General features: G+C 39.5%; 1 protein-coding gene across 4 annotated transcripts in view; it reads left to right on the top strand.

Moving 5' to 3' along the window:
* Positions 1-5: 5 nt before the first annotated feature.
* CAMSAP2 (calmodulin regulated spectrin associated protein family member 2) overlaps positions 6-15,984 on the top strand; it is an 80,109-nt gene continuing 64,130 nt past the window's right edge. For 2 of the 4 annotated variants that reach the window (XM_063407670.1, XM_063407667.1), the window contains exons 1-2: positions 6-740; positions 13,129-13,388. In XM_063407670.1, the coding sequence (XP_063263740.1) occupies positions 602-740; positions 13,129-13,388 (399 nt within the window). In that variant the 5' untranslated portion in view covers positions 6-601. The remainder of the gene's footprint in view (positions 741-13,128; positions 13,389-15,984) is intronic. The other 2 variants (XM_063407669.1, XM_063407671.1) reach the window with 2 other exon arrangements.

Genomic DNA, 15,984 nt, shown 5'->3' with positions numbered 1-15,984 from the left:
GCAGCCGCGGGTGGAGAACCGCAGCGGCATCGCCGAGCGGCGCGGGGAGCGGGCTGCCGGCCGGGGGGCGCCGGGGCCGCGGGGCAGCGGCGGGGAGCCGGCTCTGCTCCCGGCCCGCAGAGGCCGCCGCTGGGACGGTGCGGGGCCGTGCGGCGTTTCGGGGCCGGACCCCGGCGTTTTGACATCCCGACGCTGGGAAGGGCCGCGTCCCGGCCTGCGGCGGCTGCGGGGGCCCTGCCGGCGGCTCCCGCCCCGGGCCGGGGGACTGGCGGCCGCCCGGGGCGCCCAGCCCTGGCCGCAGAGTCTCCCCAGGGAACGCGGGGCCGGGGCCGCCGGGGGCATTTTTTCGGAGGCGGAGGGACGGCGGCGTGAGTGAATTAGACAAAGAGCGAGGAGGAGGAGGAGGAAGAAGAGGACACTCGGACTCGGCTACATTCCTGTGCAGAGAAAGGCGGGAGGCGGCGTTAGCCCTTTACGGACAGCTGGCTCCGGCGCTGCTCTCAGCTGCTGCCGCCGTATTTACAGCCGGCTCTCCCGGCCGTGGGAGGAGGACGGAGAAACAACCATGTAAGTTCCCAATTGCCGGGGGTCCTGTGAGAAGATGGGGGATGCCGCAGACGCCAAGGAGATGAGGAAGACATTCATTGTTCCTGCCATCAAACCCTTTGACCATTATGATTTCTCCCGAGCGAAAATCGCCTGTAATCTGGCCTGGCTGGTGGCCAAAGCCTTTGGGACAGGTAGGTGGCGTCTCCTTCTTCCCTTTCTTTGATGCTGGTTTCTGCTTGGTTGCTTCGCTACTGAGGACGTGCGAGGCATTCCCTGAGGAGCTGAGAGGGGGGGAGATGTGTGGGAAATGCCTTTGGTCTGTTCCTTTATCCTTAAGATCTCTTAACCTTGTGGGTTTTTTTGTTTTTCTTTTGTTTTTCCTTAATTACACGTAGTCTGTTTGGAGTAGTCCCACTGTTTTCCATCAGCAAGTAAATTTTGTGTATTGGCGCTCGTATTATTTTATCTGAGTGAATCTTTCTCTGTAAATGGTGTTTCATTTATTACTCGGGTCACACTTCTACAATGCGAAAAAACCTCAGCAATCCACGTTTGTCTGTCATCTTGAAATTTTCCTGATATTAAGTAGGAGCAGAATTGGGGGCTAGCAATGGAAATGGGTGAGTGCTCTTAGTTTTGACGTGTGTGACAGTAGCCTGTAGCCATTTGAGTGGCTAAGCAATAAGAAAGGTTTCAGGAAAAAGAGCATTTAATGCAGGTTTTGGCCTGCACAATGCAGAAGGCTCTCCTTGTCTGTAAGTGTAAATGGAATCGATTTGTAGTGCCTCCGAAAGGCATCGGTGCTCTGTCGTTGAAAACCTTGCACCTTGAGGAATACCAGACCTATTATTCTGTGCCTGAAATATTGTTGGGCCTTGAGGAATACCAGACTTGCAGACGTCTTCTGAGGGAAGCATTTTGAAAATTTACCAAGCTGGAGGGGTTTTGTTTGGGTTTTTTGTATGTTTTTTGCGGGGAGGTGGGGCTGTTTGCTTGTTGTTTGTGTGGTTTGGCTTTAGTATAGCTGTAGTATTGTAATAATTTAAATTTCTATGATTAAAAATAATGGGCTTGTTTGAAAGGTGAGGTAGATATCAACGATCATTACTTTTGCCCCTGGTTTTTTGTTGTTTTGTTGGGTTTTTTTTTTGTAAAATAACAGGAAAAGGTTCCTCCTTGTGGAATTTTGCACCTTTTACATTTAGGGCCGGGTTGCTGTTATGGATTTAGCCAGGGTTAGTATGTATTTAGCATGTCTTTATGGGACATGCTTCTGGCAACTCATAATATTTGATGTGATGCATCTAAAAAGCCACTTTTAAAATGCTTGGCCCTAGTGAAATTTCAGTGAGTACATCACTTTAAAAAGAAAGAAAAGATCAAAACATTGTTTTCATATAAAGGTTTGTTGATGAACTCTGCTTGCTTTCCTTTGTGAAATCTAGACAAGTAATATTTTGATATATGACTTCATTAGCTATTCAGGTATGAGAGGTAAAATAGTAGAGAAAAATTCTTGGGAGTGCTTAATTTAACATTTTCAGAGATCACTATAGTTTTGGGTAGCTTGGTTCTATAGGATCTACTTATGGGATTCTGAGTGTACAATGCTTGTGCAATTATATAACCCAGCCTTCTAACCTGAAAACTTTTTTCAACTGGAGTTTGACAGATTCTTAACCTATGGCTGAAATGTCTTGGTTTATAGTGGTTGAATTTCTATTGGACGTGTAAAGCCACTTGCAGGCTACTTTTCTGCTACTTTTTGTAGAAAGTGTGATCCAAACCAAATTGCTTTACTCCTTCTCTTCATGACTGGGGTTGTTCTGAGGTGCTCGAATGAAACATGATTAGAGGGAATAATTGCTTCATCTGCTCTCTAAACACTGCAGTAATATAAGAGTATGAAGAGAGGTAAGCACACACATTTGTTGTGTTTCTGGTCCCAGTTCTTCCACTAGTTAATGTAACTAGAAACTTCGAAGAAGAGTTTGGTTGAAGTAGGGAAAGACAGTGTACAGGACTTGCATGTCTGCAGTACAAATGCTTCCTTTATACTTGGAGTGAAACAGAAGAACCGACCTTCACCTTTTCCAAGAAGGAAGGAAGTTTGGGGTTGTTAAATTCTTTTAGTTCTCGGGAATAGATCACAGCCTCAGTCATGTCTTCTAACCATTGCTATATACATTTGTACAGAGGAAATACAAGGGATGATTATTAGTGTGTTTATGGGTGCCACATTTTATTTCTTTTTTTATGCTTGAAGTTTTGAAGTTCCCTAAGCTTGCAGGGGAAGGTGAAGGGGTTTTCCCTACCGTCTATGAAACAAAATATTGCAGTTCACTTTCATTAATGAAAAGCATAGGCCGTTACAATCTGTATCCATTAAAGAAATCAAAATATGTATCAAAGGGATACATATTTCAGTGGATGGCTTTCATGGTCTTAGAACCATATTTCAATGCAGTCAGAGTTGTGGATACAGCTCAACTACGTGTTGTGAATTTGGTCTTGCAAAAAGACTTTGAAATAGGTACTGTTAATTAACATTAGTAATGACTTTTGGTCCTTACTGTGTCCAAAAACTGAGAGACAAATTGTCTATTGCTATTGTCCTTGGTAAAACTACAAGTGTAGAGTTTGGCCTACAACATAAGCAGGTCAAAAGAAGTTGTCCTATTAGTGAGGTGTCGTAAGAGAGTAAGAATGTATTAACAGTCATGTTGAAGGCATCTCCTATGAAGAATTGTTTAAGAAATACTAATTGAAGAAGGAATTCATATTTAAGTGTTGAGGGTGTGTAGGATTTTGTGCCTGGGTGTTTTGCTGCCAGACAACATATCAGTGTTAGGACATGTCAGATTAAATGTTTTGTAATAACCAAATTGTCTAAGTGACACAACGTGCAGGAACTGAAAGGGGGAAAATTAACAAGTGTGAAGTAAAAAAGGGGGAAGGTTTGACCTTAGAAATTAAATCTGCAAATACTTAATCTCAGCCTTGTCTCCCAATGCTGGCAGTTAACCATTTCAGTATAGAAAAATTTCTTCCCATATTGAAACTGGATGAATGGTATAGACACTATAGCCTTCAACTTAAAAGTATAATGGGACTTACTTCTTAGAAATAAGCTGAAAAATGTTTGGATGTTGTGGTAGTCTGTGCTCTTTTTATTTCTAAAACAACAGAAGTGGGTTTCACTATTTTGGAATGTGAAGTTTTTGCTTTCTCAGTCTGCTATAGTAATAGAAAATGTGCCTGAAAAATTTGTTATCCATCCATGCTCCAAAAGACAGGCTGAGCTAAATATACATCATTCCTGACAGATGTTTGTTTAGCCTGTTTTTCAAAAATCTCTAATTATAGACTTCGCATAGTTTGGACCTTATTTATTTTTAGATGTTTGAACAGAATCTTGATGTCCTTTGCTACATTTTTAAGCCAGTACTTACCCTCTTCCTGGTGCTTTTGAGAATGGTGGGCACCTTACATTTTTGTAACACCTTTCATATAATACAAACGATGTCTGTTATATTGTTTAGATAAAACAGACTTTTTTCTTTTTTGTAGGTCAAACCTTTATATTCTCTGGGTTTATTAGGGGTTGGGGTTTTTTTTTTGGTTGGTTGGTTTTTTGTGTAATTTTTCCCTGTGGTTTGTTTACATGAGCTCTGTACTTAAATCTAGATCTATTGGTCCAGCTAAACCATTACCAGTACAAGGTAAATATGCAAAATTACTTCATATTTCCAACCTATAATACTCTGATTTATTCACTAAAATATGACGCTTGCCATTTCTGCATCAGCCTAGAGTTGTTGACTCATGCAGTCTGTGATTCACTGTAGCTCCGTATCTTTCTCTGCAGAGCTGCTGCCTACTCAGTTGTTCCCATCTTGTAATTCTACTGTTGTAGGTTCCTGCTTTGCAGCTATACTTACATAACTGCATCCTAGTTTCAAACCACCCCTTCCACTTATCAAAATCATCTTGAATTATGAGTTTGTCCTCCAAAGGGCTTTCAATCCTTTTGTATCTTGGAATCACTTTTCTAGAACCTTGTCTAGTGTGAAGAAGGATGTGAGTTCTTGAACCTGGAAGTACATGTTCTTCCCTTTTGGTGGGGGACATCTGAGTACTCTTGGAAAACTGGTTTTCAAATATCTTTTCATCCAATTTTTAGTTACCAAGTGAAGAGTATCTCATGTATGGTTTTCAGAAAATTATGGGAATAGTTTTAAGTCAAGTTAAATCTATTGCTACTTTACTATCCATAGAACATTATTCTGCTGCAGTAATACATGTGACTGGTTAGCATGAGGGGGTTTTTTGTTTTTGTTTTTTTGACAGGTTGACAGGAATAAACTAAAAGCTAAATAAAAGCTGCATGACTCTTTTACTGCAAAAGAGCAATTGTCCTGAACATTCTTGTGTTTTCTGAAGTCAAAATAAAATAGTCCATATACCTTTTAACATTAAATGTATCCTTTATAGGTGTTTGAAGCAATAGATTACAAATTGGATCATCTGCAACTAAATATTACCCAAGAAACTTAAAAATAGCTTTCTCCTGATGATTAATGTTTTTAGAATTCATCTGTGGCTACTGACTGCTCTTTGCCCATGTTGCCAGTAGAATCATGGAGGGAGGAAGTGAACACTGTGTATCTGACAGAAACAAGTTGTAGCTAAATATTCTCATCTTCTGTGTGGGATGTTGCAGGCCAGAACCTATTTTAATCTTTTTCTAGCAGGCCTGGTTTCTTCACTTGTATTCAGTCTGGCAGTAGCAAAACTTTTTAGAAGGGTTTGTAGTACAAAACCAAATGTTTGAGATTCTAGTGAGAATTTTTATTTTATAGATTCCATCACCTTTCTAAAATAGTTGCTGACAAATTGATGCTTCAGTCAGACCTACTAAAATCAGTGGATTAGACAAATCATTTACTGAGATATTTTACTTGGAAGGTGTTTCTATCACTCCTTTTAGTAAAACACATTGTAATGTAGTTTGACTGTAGATTTTTTTTTTTTTTTTTTTTTTTTTTTTTTTTTTTTAAGTAAAAACATAAAATTGGATGAGCTTCTGGATCTGTTAGGTTTGGCAGAGGTCTCTGAGGTTGCAGACTGTGTGTGTACAAATGTAAAGGAAGGTGAGCAGTAAGGGGACAGTAGCAGGATTGGCAGTAGACAATTCTATACCTCCTTTGAGGTATAGAATCTGTTCTTTCAATGACTCCATGCCTTTGAGCCTGTTTGCCTTTACAACTCCAAGTGCTTGTCTGCAGAGTGTAACAGCTCTGACAGAGGCTGTCGCCAAGGGCTCACTGATTTCAGGTGATGAGGTGAAATACTTTTCTTCTCCCTATACCTGGTTTCTCTTTCTATTTTTTGACCACTATTGCAATAACTACTGCAGATATAGTTTAAAATTTTCCCCTTCACCCTATGATTTAGAGTAATCTGTTGGGTTACTTTAGTGACTCCATGTTTAAAGGTGGCTCTCATTCAAACTTGAGGACTGTTTGTATGGTGTTGATCAGGACTGTGTTACTTTTTCAATAAGATGTTATGTAATTTCCATTCTACAGCTAGCACAACTGGATACAATTCCACTCCTGAAAATAGTAACTTTTGCTAAACCGAGAGCTCTGAATGATTGCTGGTCATTCTAGAAAATGAGAAGTGAAAAGCTCTCAAGATTTTATGAGAAAAGTAGTTTGAGTTCTTCCTCCTCCCCCTTCTTTTTATTCTGTGCAATTGGACAATACATTATTACTGCATCAGGTGGTAATAATAAACATTTCTGCTAGAGTAGAAATGTAATGTTTGAAATCTGTTTGCCAAATGTAAGAGTTGTACATTCTAGTTGTTTCCTACAGTTTTCTTTTCTTTTGTTTTCTTTTATTCAGTAAAAACAGTCTTACACTAGGAGAACTTGTAAGCCAGACACCAAAGAAGATGTGTCCATTCACATCTATCTACTTATGGCTGGCAAAAAGGGTTTTTTGGCTTAATAAAGTCTAGTAATAAGTTCAGTATTTATCTCTAATTTTCTGAAACAGCTTTTCCCATACTTCATAGGATATTTAAATCATAACTTGTCTATAATAGTCATCAAGGTGCTAGCTGGGTGACATAGGATTATAATTATACTATTATCTTTACATTTCTCATAACTTACCTGTCCCAAAAATAAGTTCTGAAGGCATTTATGTTAATTAAAATTGATCCCCTTATTGGCAGGGTTAATGCTAAGGCATTCTTTTGTTAATTAAAACCTGAATCAATACACAGGTTTTAGTAAATTAGATACTAATCTTCCTATTTTAATAAGAAGTGCCAGTACCAGACACATTCTGTAGGTTTTGTGGGAAGCACTTCCTGTTGTGCTGCTGAAGGCAGACTATTGGATTGGATGGACAGTGTGACAATTAATACAGCATTTCTTACGTGATTTTCAGTGTTCAAAAAACAACTAAAGTCTGGTCAGGCTATGAAAGTAGAGCCTGTGCATGGTTTTTTTTCCATAAATGTTTTGGACTTTGTTTGTTTGGGTTTGGGTTGGGGGGGGGCAGGTTAGTGTTTTGTTTGAGTTTTTTGTTTTGGTTTGGTTTTTGTGTGTTTGTTTCCTTTTTTGAATGAGGAATCCCTTTTAAGTGCAGAACAGCTGTTGAAGCAGTGGATAATTGCTGTAGTCTATTTTTGTGGCATCTAGAGGCAGGAGGGTAGGATCTGTTTATTCACAATACTTCTGTGATGGTAAATTCAAGAATATCTGGAGTTCATCCTAGTAAGGTCGACAAAGTTAAGAATGGTTATACTGAAGCTGAGTGTGCCATAAATTGAGCGTTGGTCTTTCAGATACTTGTCTCTAGACAGAACTACACCTCCAGCCTGCTAGCCAAGAACAGTGGAAGTGGCAGACTGGTTCAACAAATCCAAAAGGAAAAATTATTTTGTAATCTCTACTCTCTTACTTTGTTTTCCACTTTCTGATTGAAAATCTTGTTTCTTGATGGTGTCTCCAATATAAACTAGCAAATTGAAAAGTCTCTCGCTTCTATTGAGTCCATTAAAAGAAATCACTGTAAGTTAAATAATGTAATTCTGTCTTCTCTGACCCCTTTTCAGTTCTTGGACTCTTGACTTCTGTGTAAGCTCTGCTGTCTTGTGCCCAGGTTGTAAATGTGGCACCAGAATCCTTGTTGGCAGGTGGGATTCTGAATGAGGTAACTTGACACGGTCACTTCATGGCCAAAGCATACCTCTGCTGGCCTGAAGAAAACTGCCCAGTCCATTAAGACTTGGCATCCATTCATCTACTGGTTTGCACTAGGAAGTGGTTAAAGGTATTAGAATTTTCATTAAATAATTCTGTATTATGTGTCAGTCTTCTACATATAATTTTTTCTTCTTAACATCTTTGTGCATTGACGTCAGTAACCTGTAGAGAGGAAGTTTTCTAGACTCAGGCTTAATGTGGCCTTGTGGCTTCCAAAAGTGATGGCATCATTTAATTGGAAAGCCCGCGGCAAAATATTTTAACTTGTTTATATTGTCCTCAGGAATTAAAAACCAAAACAAACAAACAACATAGAGACCTTGTTGACAAAGACTTCTAAGCTTTTGGACATTCTTAAGGCAAACATTAGTAAATCTGAAGTTGTTCACTGATACAAAGTTGAAAAACTCAATAGTTGTGTAAAGGATTGTATTCATCTCTGTGGAAGCATGGAAACTTTACAAAAAAAGCCATTTGTTTTTAAGGAAAGTGTAGACTTTTCACATTAGCAGACAGGTTTTTTTCCAAAGCAGGAAATCATACTGTCTTCCAAGGAGTAATTCATACCTATCTGAGCAGAGAGGTTTTCTTATAAAGCAACTTTTAAAGGTAAATTCAATAGTGTTATGTGTGAATTAATTTTAGACCATTCCTTTCCTTTAAAATGGTCTGTTTAAATGGCAAGTTAAGTTGCATTTCTATCTCACGGTTGGGAGTGTTCTGGTTTTGTCTGGAATAGAGTGTGTTTTCCTCCTGGTAGCTGGTGCAGTGCCGTGTTATGGATTCAGTGTGAGGGCACTGTTGATAGCACCCTGGTGTTTGAGCTGTTGCTTTCTCCAAGGCAAGGACCTCTCTGTGCCCCGTGCCAGCGAGGAGGTGCAGGAGGAGCTGGCAGGGAGTGTGGGCAGGAGAGCTGGGCTGAGCTGGCACAGGGACACTGCAAACCGCGGCTGCTGTGCCCTGCAGCAGCTGGGGGAGGTGAACAGGAGGGGCTGAGTGCTGCTTGGGAATGGGCTCTCTCTCTTTTTCCCTTTCATTGTTATTGTTGTTGTAATATTTTACTTTATTTCAATTATTAAACTGTTTTTATCTCAGGCTGCAGGATCTTCCTTCTTCCAATTCTCCTTCCTATCCTCCCATCCCAGCAGGGAGACTGGGGTGAAGAGCAAGCAGCTGGGCAACTTAGTTGGGGCTGGGGTTAAACCTCAACAGGGAGCAATAATAATCCTGTGTTTGCTTTAAAGCTTTGAATAAGCTCTTAATTTTTTAATGTTTTTTCTTCTCTGAAAAGAACATCTGCAGGACTTTTGATTCCTTGATCATTTATGAAAAATCACCTGAAGATATATTGATTACTTTTTTGAAGTTAGCCTGATGGTTAAATTTGAGTTAGTTTTGGGCTAATGTGGTATTATTTCTTTTTTGTTCTGTTCTCTGTGTCTTGAACTTGCCCACTAGCTTCATTTATTCTCTTCATAGTACAATATGTACAAATTTCAAAATGTCAGAATGATTTCCAAAGTTGTGGTCCTGCTCACAATTCTAGGAAAAAGGAGGGTGGTCTAGTTCAGCTGCCTTCTCCAGGCAGGGCCAGCCTCAAAGCTAGAAGAAGTTTCTCAGTGCCTTGTCAGTACTTTTGAAAGTCCCTGTGAGTGGCAGTGTCACAGCTGGGTCCCCAGGCACGCTGTGCCCATGCTCTGGTGGTCTCTCTTGTAAAACTCTCCTTGCATCATCCCATGGGCACTGCCTTCTATCCAGGTCCCTGTTTCCAGAACCTGTTGGTGCTGGAGAGTGCAGGTGCATCCTGCCCCTTCTGTGTGGATCCTGCGCTCACCTGCGTTTCATTGTGCAGCCGCTGCGCTCCGTGTCCCCAGCACGCCCCTGGGACATCATTACCGCGGATTTCGGGTCAGATGGTGCTTCATGGCAGGGTGTGCAGCAAGGTGTTTCTTTAAAACGGGTCATTTACCTCAGAGTTTAATCTTGAAAGATTCCTCGTTGTCAGCTGGACTGGTAAAATGCACATATTGGGGATTAGTGTTAAGACTCTTCTCTGCCTAGCAGAGCCTGGTTAACAATCTCTAGTCCTGACAGAATTGTTAATAAAGGCTTTTGACCCTGCTGATTGTTCTGGTAATCTGCTGACAACTGGATGGAGCCTTGTAATTCCCTGCCACAGGACTCCAGAGGCAGCACATGCCAATTCTGGAAGGACTTCTACTCTGAGGCAAGAGTTTTCTCTGTTACCTATCTGCTGTGGGGGTTTCTGTTTTCTTTTTAAACTCTAATGCGAGAACACAACTTGAATCTTCTATCAAGAGCTATTTTGATATTAATATGCTATGAAGTGGGGCAAAGTGCAGTGTTTCTGCCCATGCAAAGGGAACTCAAAGGAAATTTATAAAGGATTCTGATCTTGTTGCACCAGAGATTCCATGTTTTTATACTTTCACATTTTTTATACATTCAGAATATGTTTGTAGCCACAGCTTCTCTTTCTAGCCCTTTGTTTCCATATTCTATTCTTCTATAGAAAATAAATTTATTTTTCTGGTTTTATTTGTATGAAGACAAATAAGTTTCTTTTCCAGTTTTATTTTGGTGTACACTCATGAAGTAAAAGAGATGCCATACATGTCATTTTGTCTTTTTCTGTATTTCCAGAAGCGGAACTAAGCTTTATAAATAATTCTATTTGCCTTTGCTAGTCATCATGTTGATTTTTTTTTTATAACTGTATTGAGTTTTTAATTACTAAATCCCAGCAGCGGATGTCCTTCTTTCATGATAAATGCATTTATTGCATCTTGTCACTTTAGGATGTACTTCAGTGATACAGAAGATGAGAATTAACAGGCATTGGGTTTGTTATTTACTGTCTTGAGATTTCTCTTCTGGCTCAAATTTTCAGACTTGAAATCTGTCATTGTCTTCAGTGAATCTGAACCACAGAGTATGTGACTTCTGTTTGAGTGTAGCTAAGTACTCCTGCCTCAAGAGGTTTTGTTTTCTTTCTTTTTTTTTTTTAATAGGAATGAGGCTTTTTTAAGTCTAAGAAATTACAAATGACTATCTGTTCTTCCCTGCTTCCCCCCATCCCCATTGAAATTCTCATCTGCATCAAAACGGGTGTGTGGATTTTGGTTTGGGTTTTTATTTGGTTGGTTGGTTTGGGTTTTTGTTGTGGGGTTTTTCTCTGTTCTTTCAAAAGCAAAATCTGCTGCCTGTGCATTGTGAGATATTTACAGAAAATGTTTTCTAATCCTCTCTAGCTTGAAGAAATAGCATAAAGATGTTTTGAGAGTTGGCATTTGGAATTGTAGAGGATAAAGTCCTGGTGAGAGCTGAGCTCCTGGTACTGGAGATGGACCATTAGGGACTTCACAAATAACAAGCTTAATATTTAAATAGACAATGTGTGGACAAACAGGGAAGAGAAGGAAGATCAGGTAGAATTGAGATAGCTGAAAACAGTGCCTGGGGAAGCAGGTATCTAGCAGCTCTGAGATCCTCAATTAGAAATGCTTTTTGTTGGACTGGATGACTCTGGATCCTGTAGTCAGTAGGTGAAACTGGGAGGTGGAAGGGAGGATGGAAATATCTCCTGACACTGGTAGATAATTTTGTTGGCAGTTTTATTGTCATCTTGTAAAAAAGTAGGGCTGTTAGGCATTAGGTTTGTGTTTTAAAGGGCAGAGTAGTTGTGCTGATGGTATATTTTGATCTGTATTCCAAAGCAGAGCTGTCAGTTTTCTTGCCAAATTTAGGCTCATGGTTTAAGCTAATTACAAACTACACCTCTTTCCCTTGATACTCTGAATTGGGAAAAGAAGCAGCAATATCTTACCCTTTCCTACCATCCTTCTGGCATTTAAAGCAAGTGTTAATATTTCTTTCACTTTTTGCACTCTATAAAGTGTATCTTTCCTCACAACCAGAAGGCAGCTGGCACCTTGCAAAGCCCATAATGGAACCACACGAACTGCAGTTGAATATGTATGAGGAAGAAGATAATCTGTCATTATCTTGTGATGGCATGTTCTGTTTTTTCTCTCCCTTCTCCTGCTCCACCCTTACTGGGCTGTTTACTCCAGACTGCTTCAAACCTTGTCTGTTTAGCCATTTATCCAGCTGAAGGCAAAAGCAATAGCAACTTAGAGTTGCATCACTGCTTTCCTACGCACTTATTTTTTCTTCTAGCAATTAAATGGGCTTTTTGCATGCATTTGGACTCAGGAAAAGAATCACATGCTCTTTATCCCGTAAATGTTGTTGGCTTAACTAATTTTGCAACAATAGAGAATGAAATTCTTCCAGGAGGAAAATGAAGCATCTTGCAGTGTGTATGCCTGAAAATCTGAAAGTTATTTTCCACTTGACTCATGATTTAATTTAATTTGATCTAGTACCATATTTAATTAACTTATAATTATTACTTTTGTGGTAGACAATTATAAATATAGTCTGCCTGTATTGTGTTATGTACAATATTTGAAAATATTGTTGGATTGTCTTGGAATGCTAATTTTGGAGTTAAAATCTCAGCGCAGATTTGACAAAATCTTGCATAGCTTTCTGTGGGTGCTAAGCCAGCTCACTGAAAAAGAAGGAAAAACACAATTTTAAGGGAAGTCAGTAACACAACACGGCCAATAAGAACTCAGTATTGTGTCAGAAAGAAAGTGATAATATTTTTTCTTCTTTCTCCATTCTTCTAATTTCAGTTAAAAGCCCACATATTTATGTTTAACTGCTGGATTGTCATCATTCTGTGATGCATGACCTTTGAAATAAACAGTATAGTAATCAAAATTCTGCATATAGGAAAACTAGAAGGCTGCTTTTTGTTTTGAACTTTTCTGTCTGAAACATAATGTTTCAGTTCCATTTTGTTATCATAGTAGAGTCCAGGGTTTGTATTTAAATGGGTGTTGTTCTGCCTTTATATGTCTGACCTATATAATATTATGCCAAAGGAAATGAGAATGTTTGGGCATGTATTTTGAGAAGCCAAGAAATTTTAATGTAATGATGCTGTAAACCACAGGTTGGTCTTCTCTTGTGGCCTTTGCAGTGTGAGACATTTTAAATTTTGCTCAAATTTCTATTTATAGTTCAAATATTGCCTTTGTATGGATTTTTTCCCAGTATTTTATAACATAATTGCTGGTATAGACTTTGGCCTCCCCTAGGTTAAGCTTTCTTTAACATAGAGTTCACATAGTTTTAAAAAATCCCCTAATACTCTAAGTGTCCTTTCTGACCCTGACTTGTGCTCTGTGTGTGTTTTGTAGAAAACGTTCCAGAGGAGCTCCGAGAACCCTTTTACACAGACCAGTATGACCAGGAGCACATCAAACCACCTGTTGTGAACTTGCTGCTGTCTGCCGAGCTCTACTGCCGTGCTGGGAGCCTTATTCTCAAGAGTGATGCTGCAAAACCACTTCTAGGTCATGATGCTGTTATACAAGCCCTGGCACAAAAAGGCCTTTATGTCACTGACCAAGAGAAGTTGGTGACTGAACGAGATCTTCACAAAAAACCAATTCAGATGGTGAGTGTTCAGAGCTTGTGTGTTACATCTCTCCATCTCTGTATTCCCAATACCTACAGATTTATCTTTTAAAATGCATCGTTATGTTGAAAAACTTTTTCAGGAGTTCAGTGGGATTCATTACTGGGAAGTTTATAATTGTTTTGGTTTGAGTTTTTTTTCCACATCATCAGCAATCAGTGCAGGTGTATTTCTTCTGTATTAATGCTAGAATACACCTATCTTCCTACTTAGTTAAAATGCTAAAATTTTAAATATAACAGTGACAATATGATCACTTTGATTTCAGTTTTACAGTAATGACTGTAAGTGAATATTTCTGTTTGGAAAAGTTTGAAAACATTATTCTTGGGCAGAAATCTTTGGTTAAAAGCTTAAAAAAAAGTTTTGATGGCAGGCAATTCAACCTAATAATATTGAATAGTCACCTGTTGCACATCCAGTCAATGTAAAACACACAACAATGGTATTTTTTCGTGGAGACTTTTAAAAATATGTCTTTCATTTATATAACTGCTAACTAAAACATTAGTTCAACTGATGAATGATTCTGTTTGTAAGCTCCTAAATCATAGGTTTTCTTCTGTTTGGAGCTGAGTTATAAAAAATTAACTGTAAAAAGGATGTCTACATATGTTTGTTTATCAAATGGCAGTATGATAGAATAAGATGCTAATACATTTAAAGTGAAATACTTACAATGTTCACCTTTTTATATTTAATATAGAGAGTAAATTAAGTAAACAAAGTGTTTGTGGTCAGTGAGCTGTAGCTGCCTCTAGAGTGAACATGTGTGGAAATGAATATAGCTGTGGTGATCTTAGAGATTGGTGTTTTCCAATCTAAATAATTCTGTTTCTAAGTGAAGCAAAATTTGCAGGATACTTGCAATACTTGTGGATGGTTAGGAGTGTTCCTAATGTTCATAGAAGTCAGATTTAGGAAATAAACTTTCTGACTTTGTTTTTGCAAAACTTAATTCTGTTCTTGCTTCTGAAGGAAAATAAGATTACTGACTTGCATTTATGAGCCTCCGGTTTCTCCATTTGCTTCTTTTAATTTGCTCCCTGTCTGTAGTAGTTGTAAGAGTCACATCTTCCTAGAGTTCTCATTGGAAAAAAAAAAGGTGTCAGTATTACCTGGTTTGGTTAGCTGATGGTTTGATTTAGTAATTCGTGTTGCTTAAAATGCATTTCAGTGGTCATTTTCTGTTTCCCCCATGCTCGTGGGGCTGTTTGTGTGTTTCCCAGTGTTGTTTGGGTATATTCAGCAGGGAGTTACTGACACATGAACATGTAGGAGTTGGTGTCCCCAGGTTCCTGCTGTGCCCAGGCCCTGGCCCCCACTGCAGTCCCAGGAGCAGAGGGTGCAGTGCTGCTGCTGTCAGTTCTCAGGCAGCTGGGCTGTGGCCAGGACAGGGAACACAGCTGGCTTGGGCAGAGCCACAGCCTTGTCCAGAACAGCTGCCAAGGAAAGGGCTGCGAAGCTCCATACCAACATCCTGAGCCCAAGAGTTCTAGTTTGTCAAACCATGCCCTCATTCCCATGCAAGCTCCTAGCAGCAGCATTACATTTGAATTGGAAAGCCTCAACCATTTTCCTTATTATTCCATTAGTAAAGTTGGCAGAGAACTTCAAATCTGGCTGTTGCAGTATTGACAGTCTTTTCCCTTGATGCCTTCCAGTATCCTTTCCTGTTATTCCATGTGTCACAGTTTCTACAAGTCTTACAAATTTAGATGTATAGGCTGTTTTAGAGCATGGAAGAGTTTTTTTCTTTTTCAGTTATGTAGAACAGAAAGTTTTCAATTGTAATTAACACATATGTTCCTCTAGTAGACCAGATTGTGTTAAACCTGTGTAAAATGTAATTTTGAGTAATTTCATAGAACATAGTATGGTCGTTATTCCCTTTGCTAGCCTGTCTTCCCCAGGAATAAGGGAAAGATATTGGTGTTTGTTAGTGGCTATTTCTTGTTACCTTCTCAGATGTACTGTACTTTCTCTAGCTGAAAAGGGGCGAGTTATAGTAAAAAATGGTACTGTGGAAAAAGATTTGAGTAGGGAGTGTTTTAGTTTTGCATGTGTATTATTACATGTGTAGCTGTGGCCAAGAGACTTGGAATTCCTTGGAGTGGATGTTTGCACAGTGACGTCTGTGGGGATTAATTGTTGACTTAGTTCACATGTGACTATTTAATGAAGCAGGCATTTTGGTCTTCTCTCTGTTAGGTGGAACTTTTCTCTGAAGCACCTTACATATTTAAGTCTGAAAAGTCTAGCAGATGAATGTGCTGGGTCAGGATAGACGGCACTTTGCTTGTCAGTCATGCCTGACTTGCCTGCAGTGGTATCTAACTTGAGAGGCTGCACATGCTGTGTGTGTGTTCTCTGTGTGTGTACATACATGTGTATGTAGTTTGCCCTGGTGGAATGGGGCACTTGTGAATTACCCATGGCAGTAAAGGCTTGTGATAAAGCCTGCCCTGTGTGCTCTGATTAATTCTTCTGCTCTTTCTCATGTTTTGGTTTGTTCACATGTCCTGTTTAATTTCTGGTGAAACCAAAAGCTGGGTTATTCAGTGGTATCTCAGTT

This window comes from Prinia subflava, chromosome 10, assembly GCF_021018805.1.
Source record: "Prinia subflava isolate CZ2003 ecotype Zambia chromosome 10, Cam_Psub_1.2, whole genome shotgun sequence".
Taxonomy (NCBI): domain Eukaryota; kingdom Metazoa; phylum Chordata; class Aves; order Passeriformes; family Cisticolidae; genus Prinia; species Prinia subflava.
Note: the sequence above shows the minus strand (reverse complement) of the source record. Positions and strands in the feature narration are given on the sequence as shown.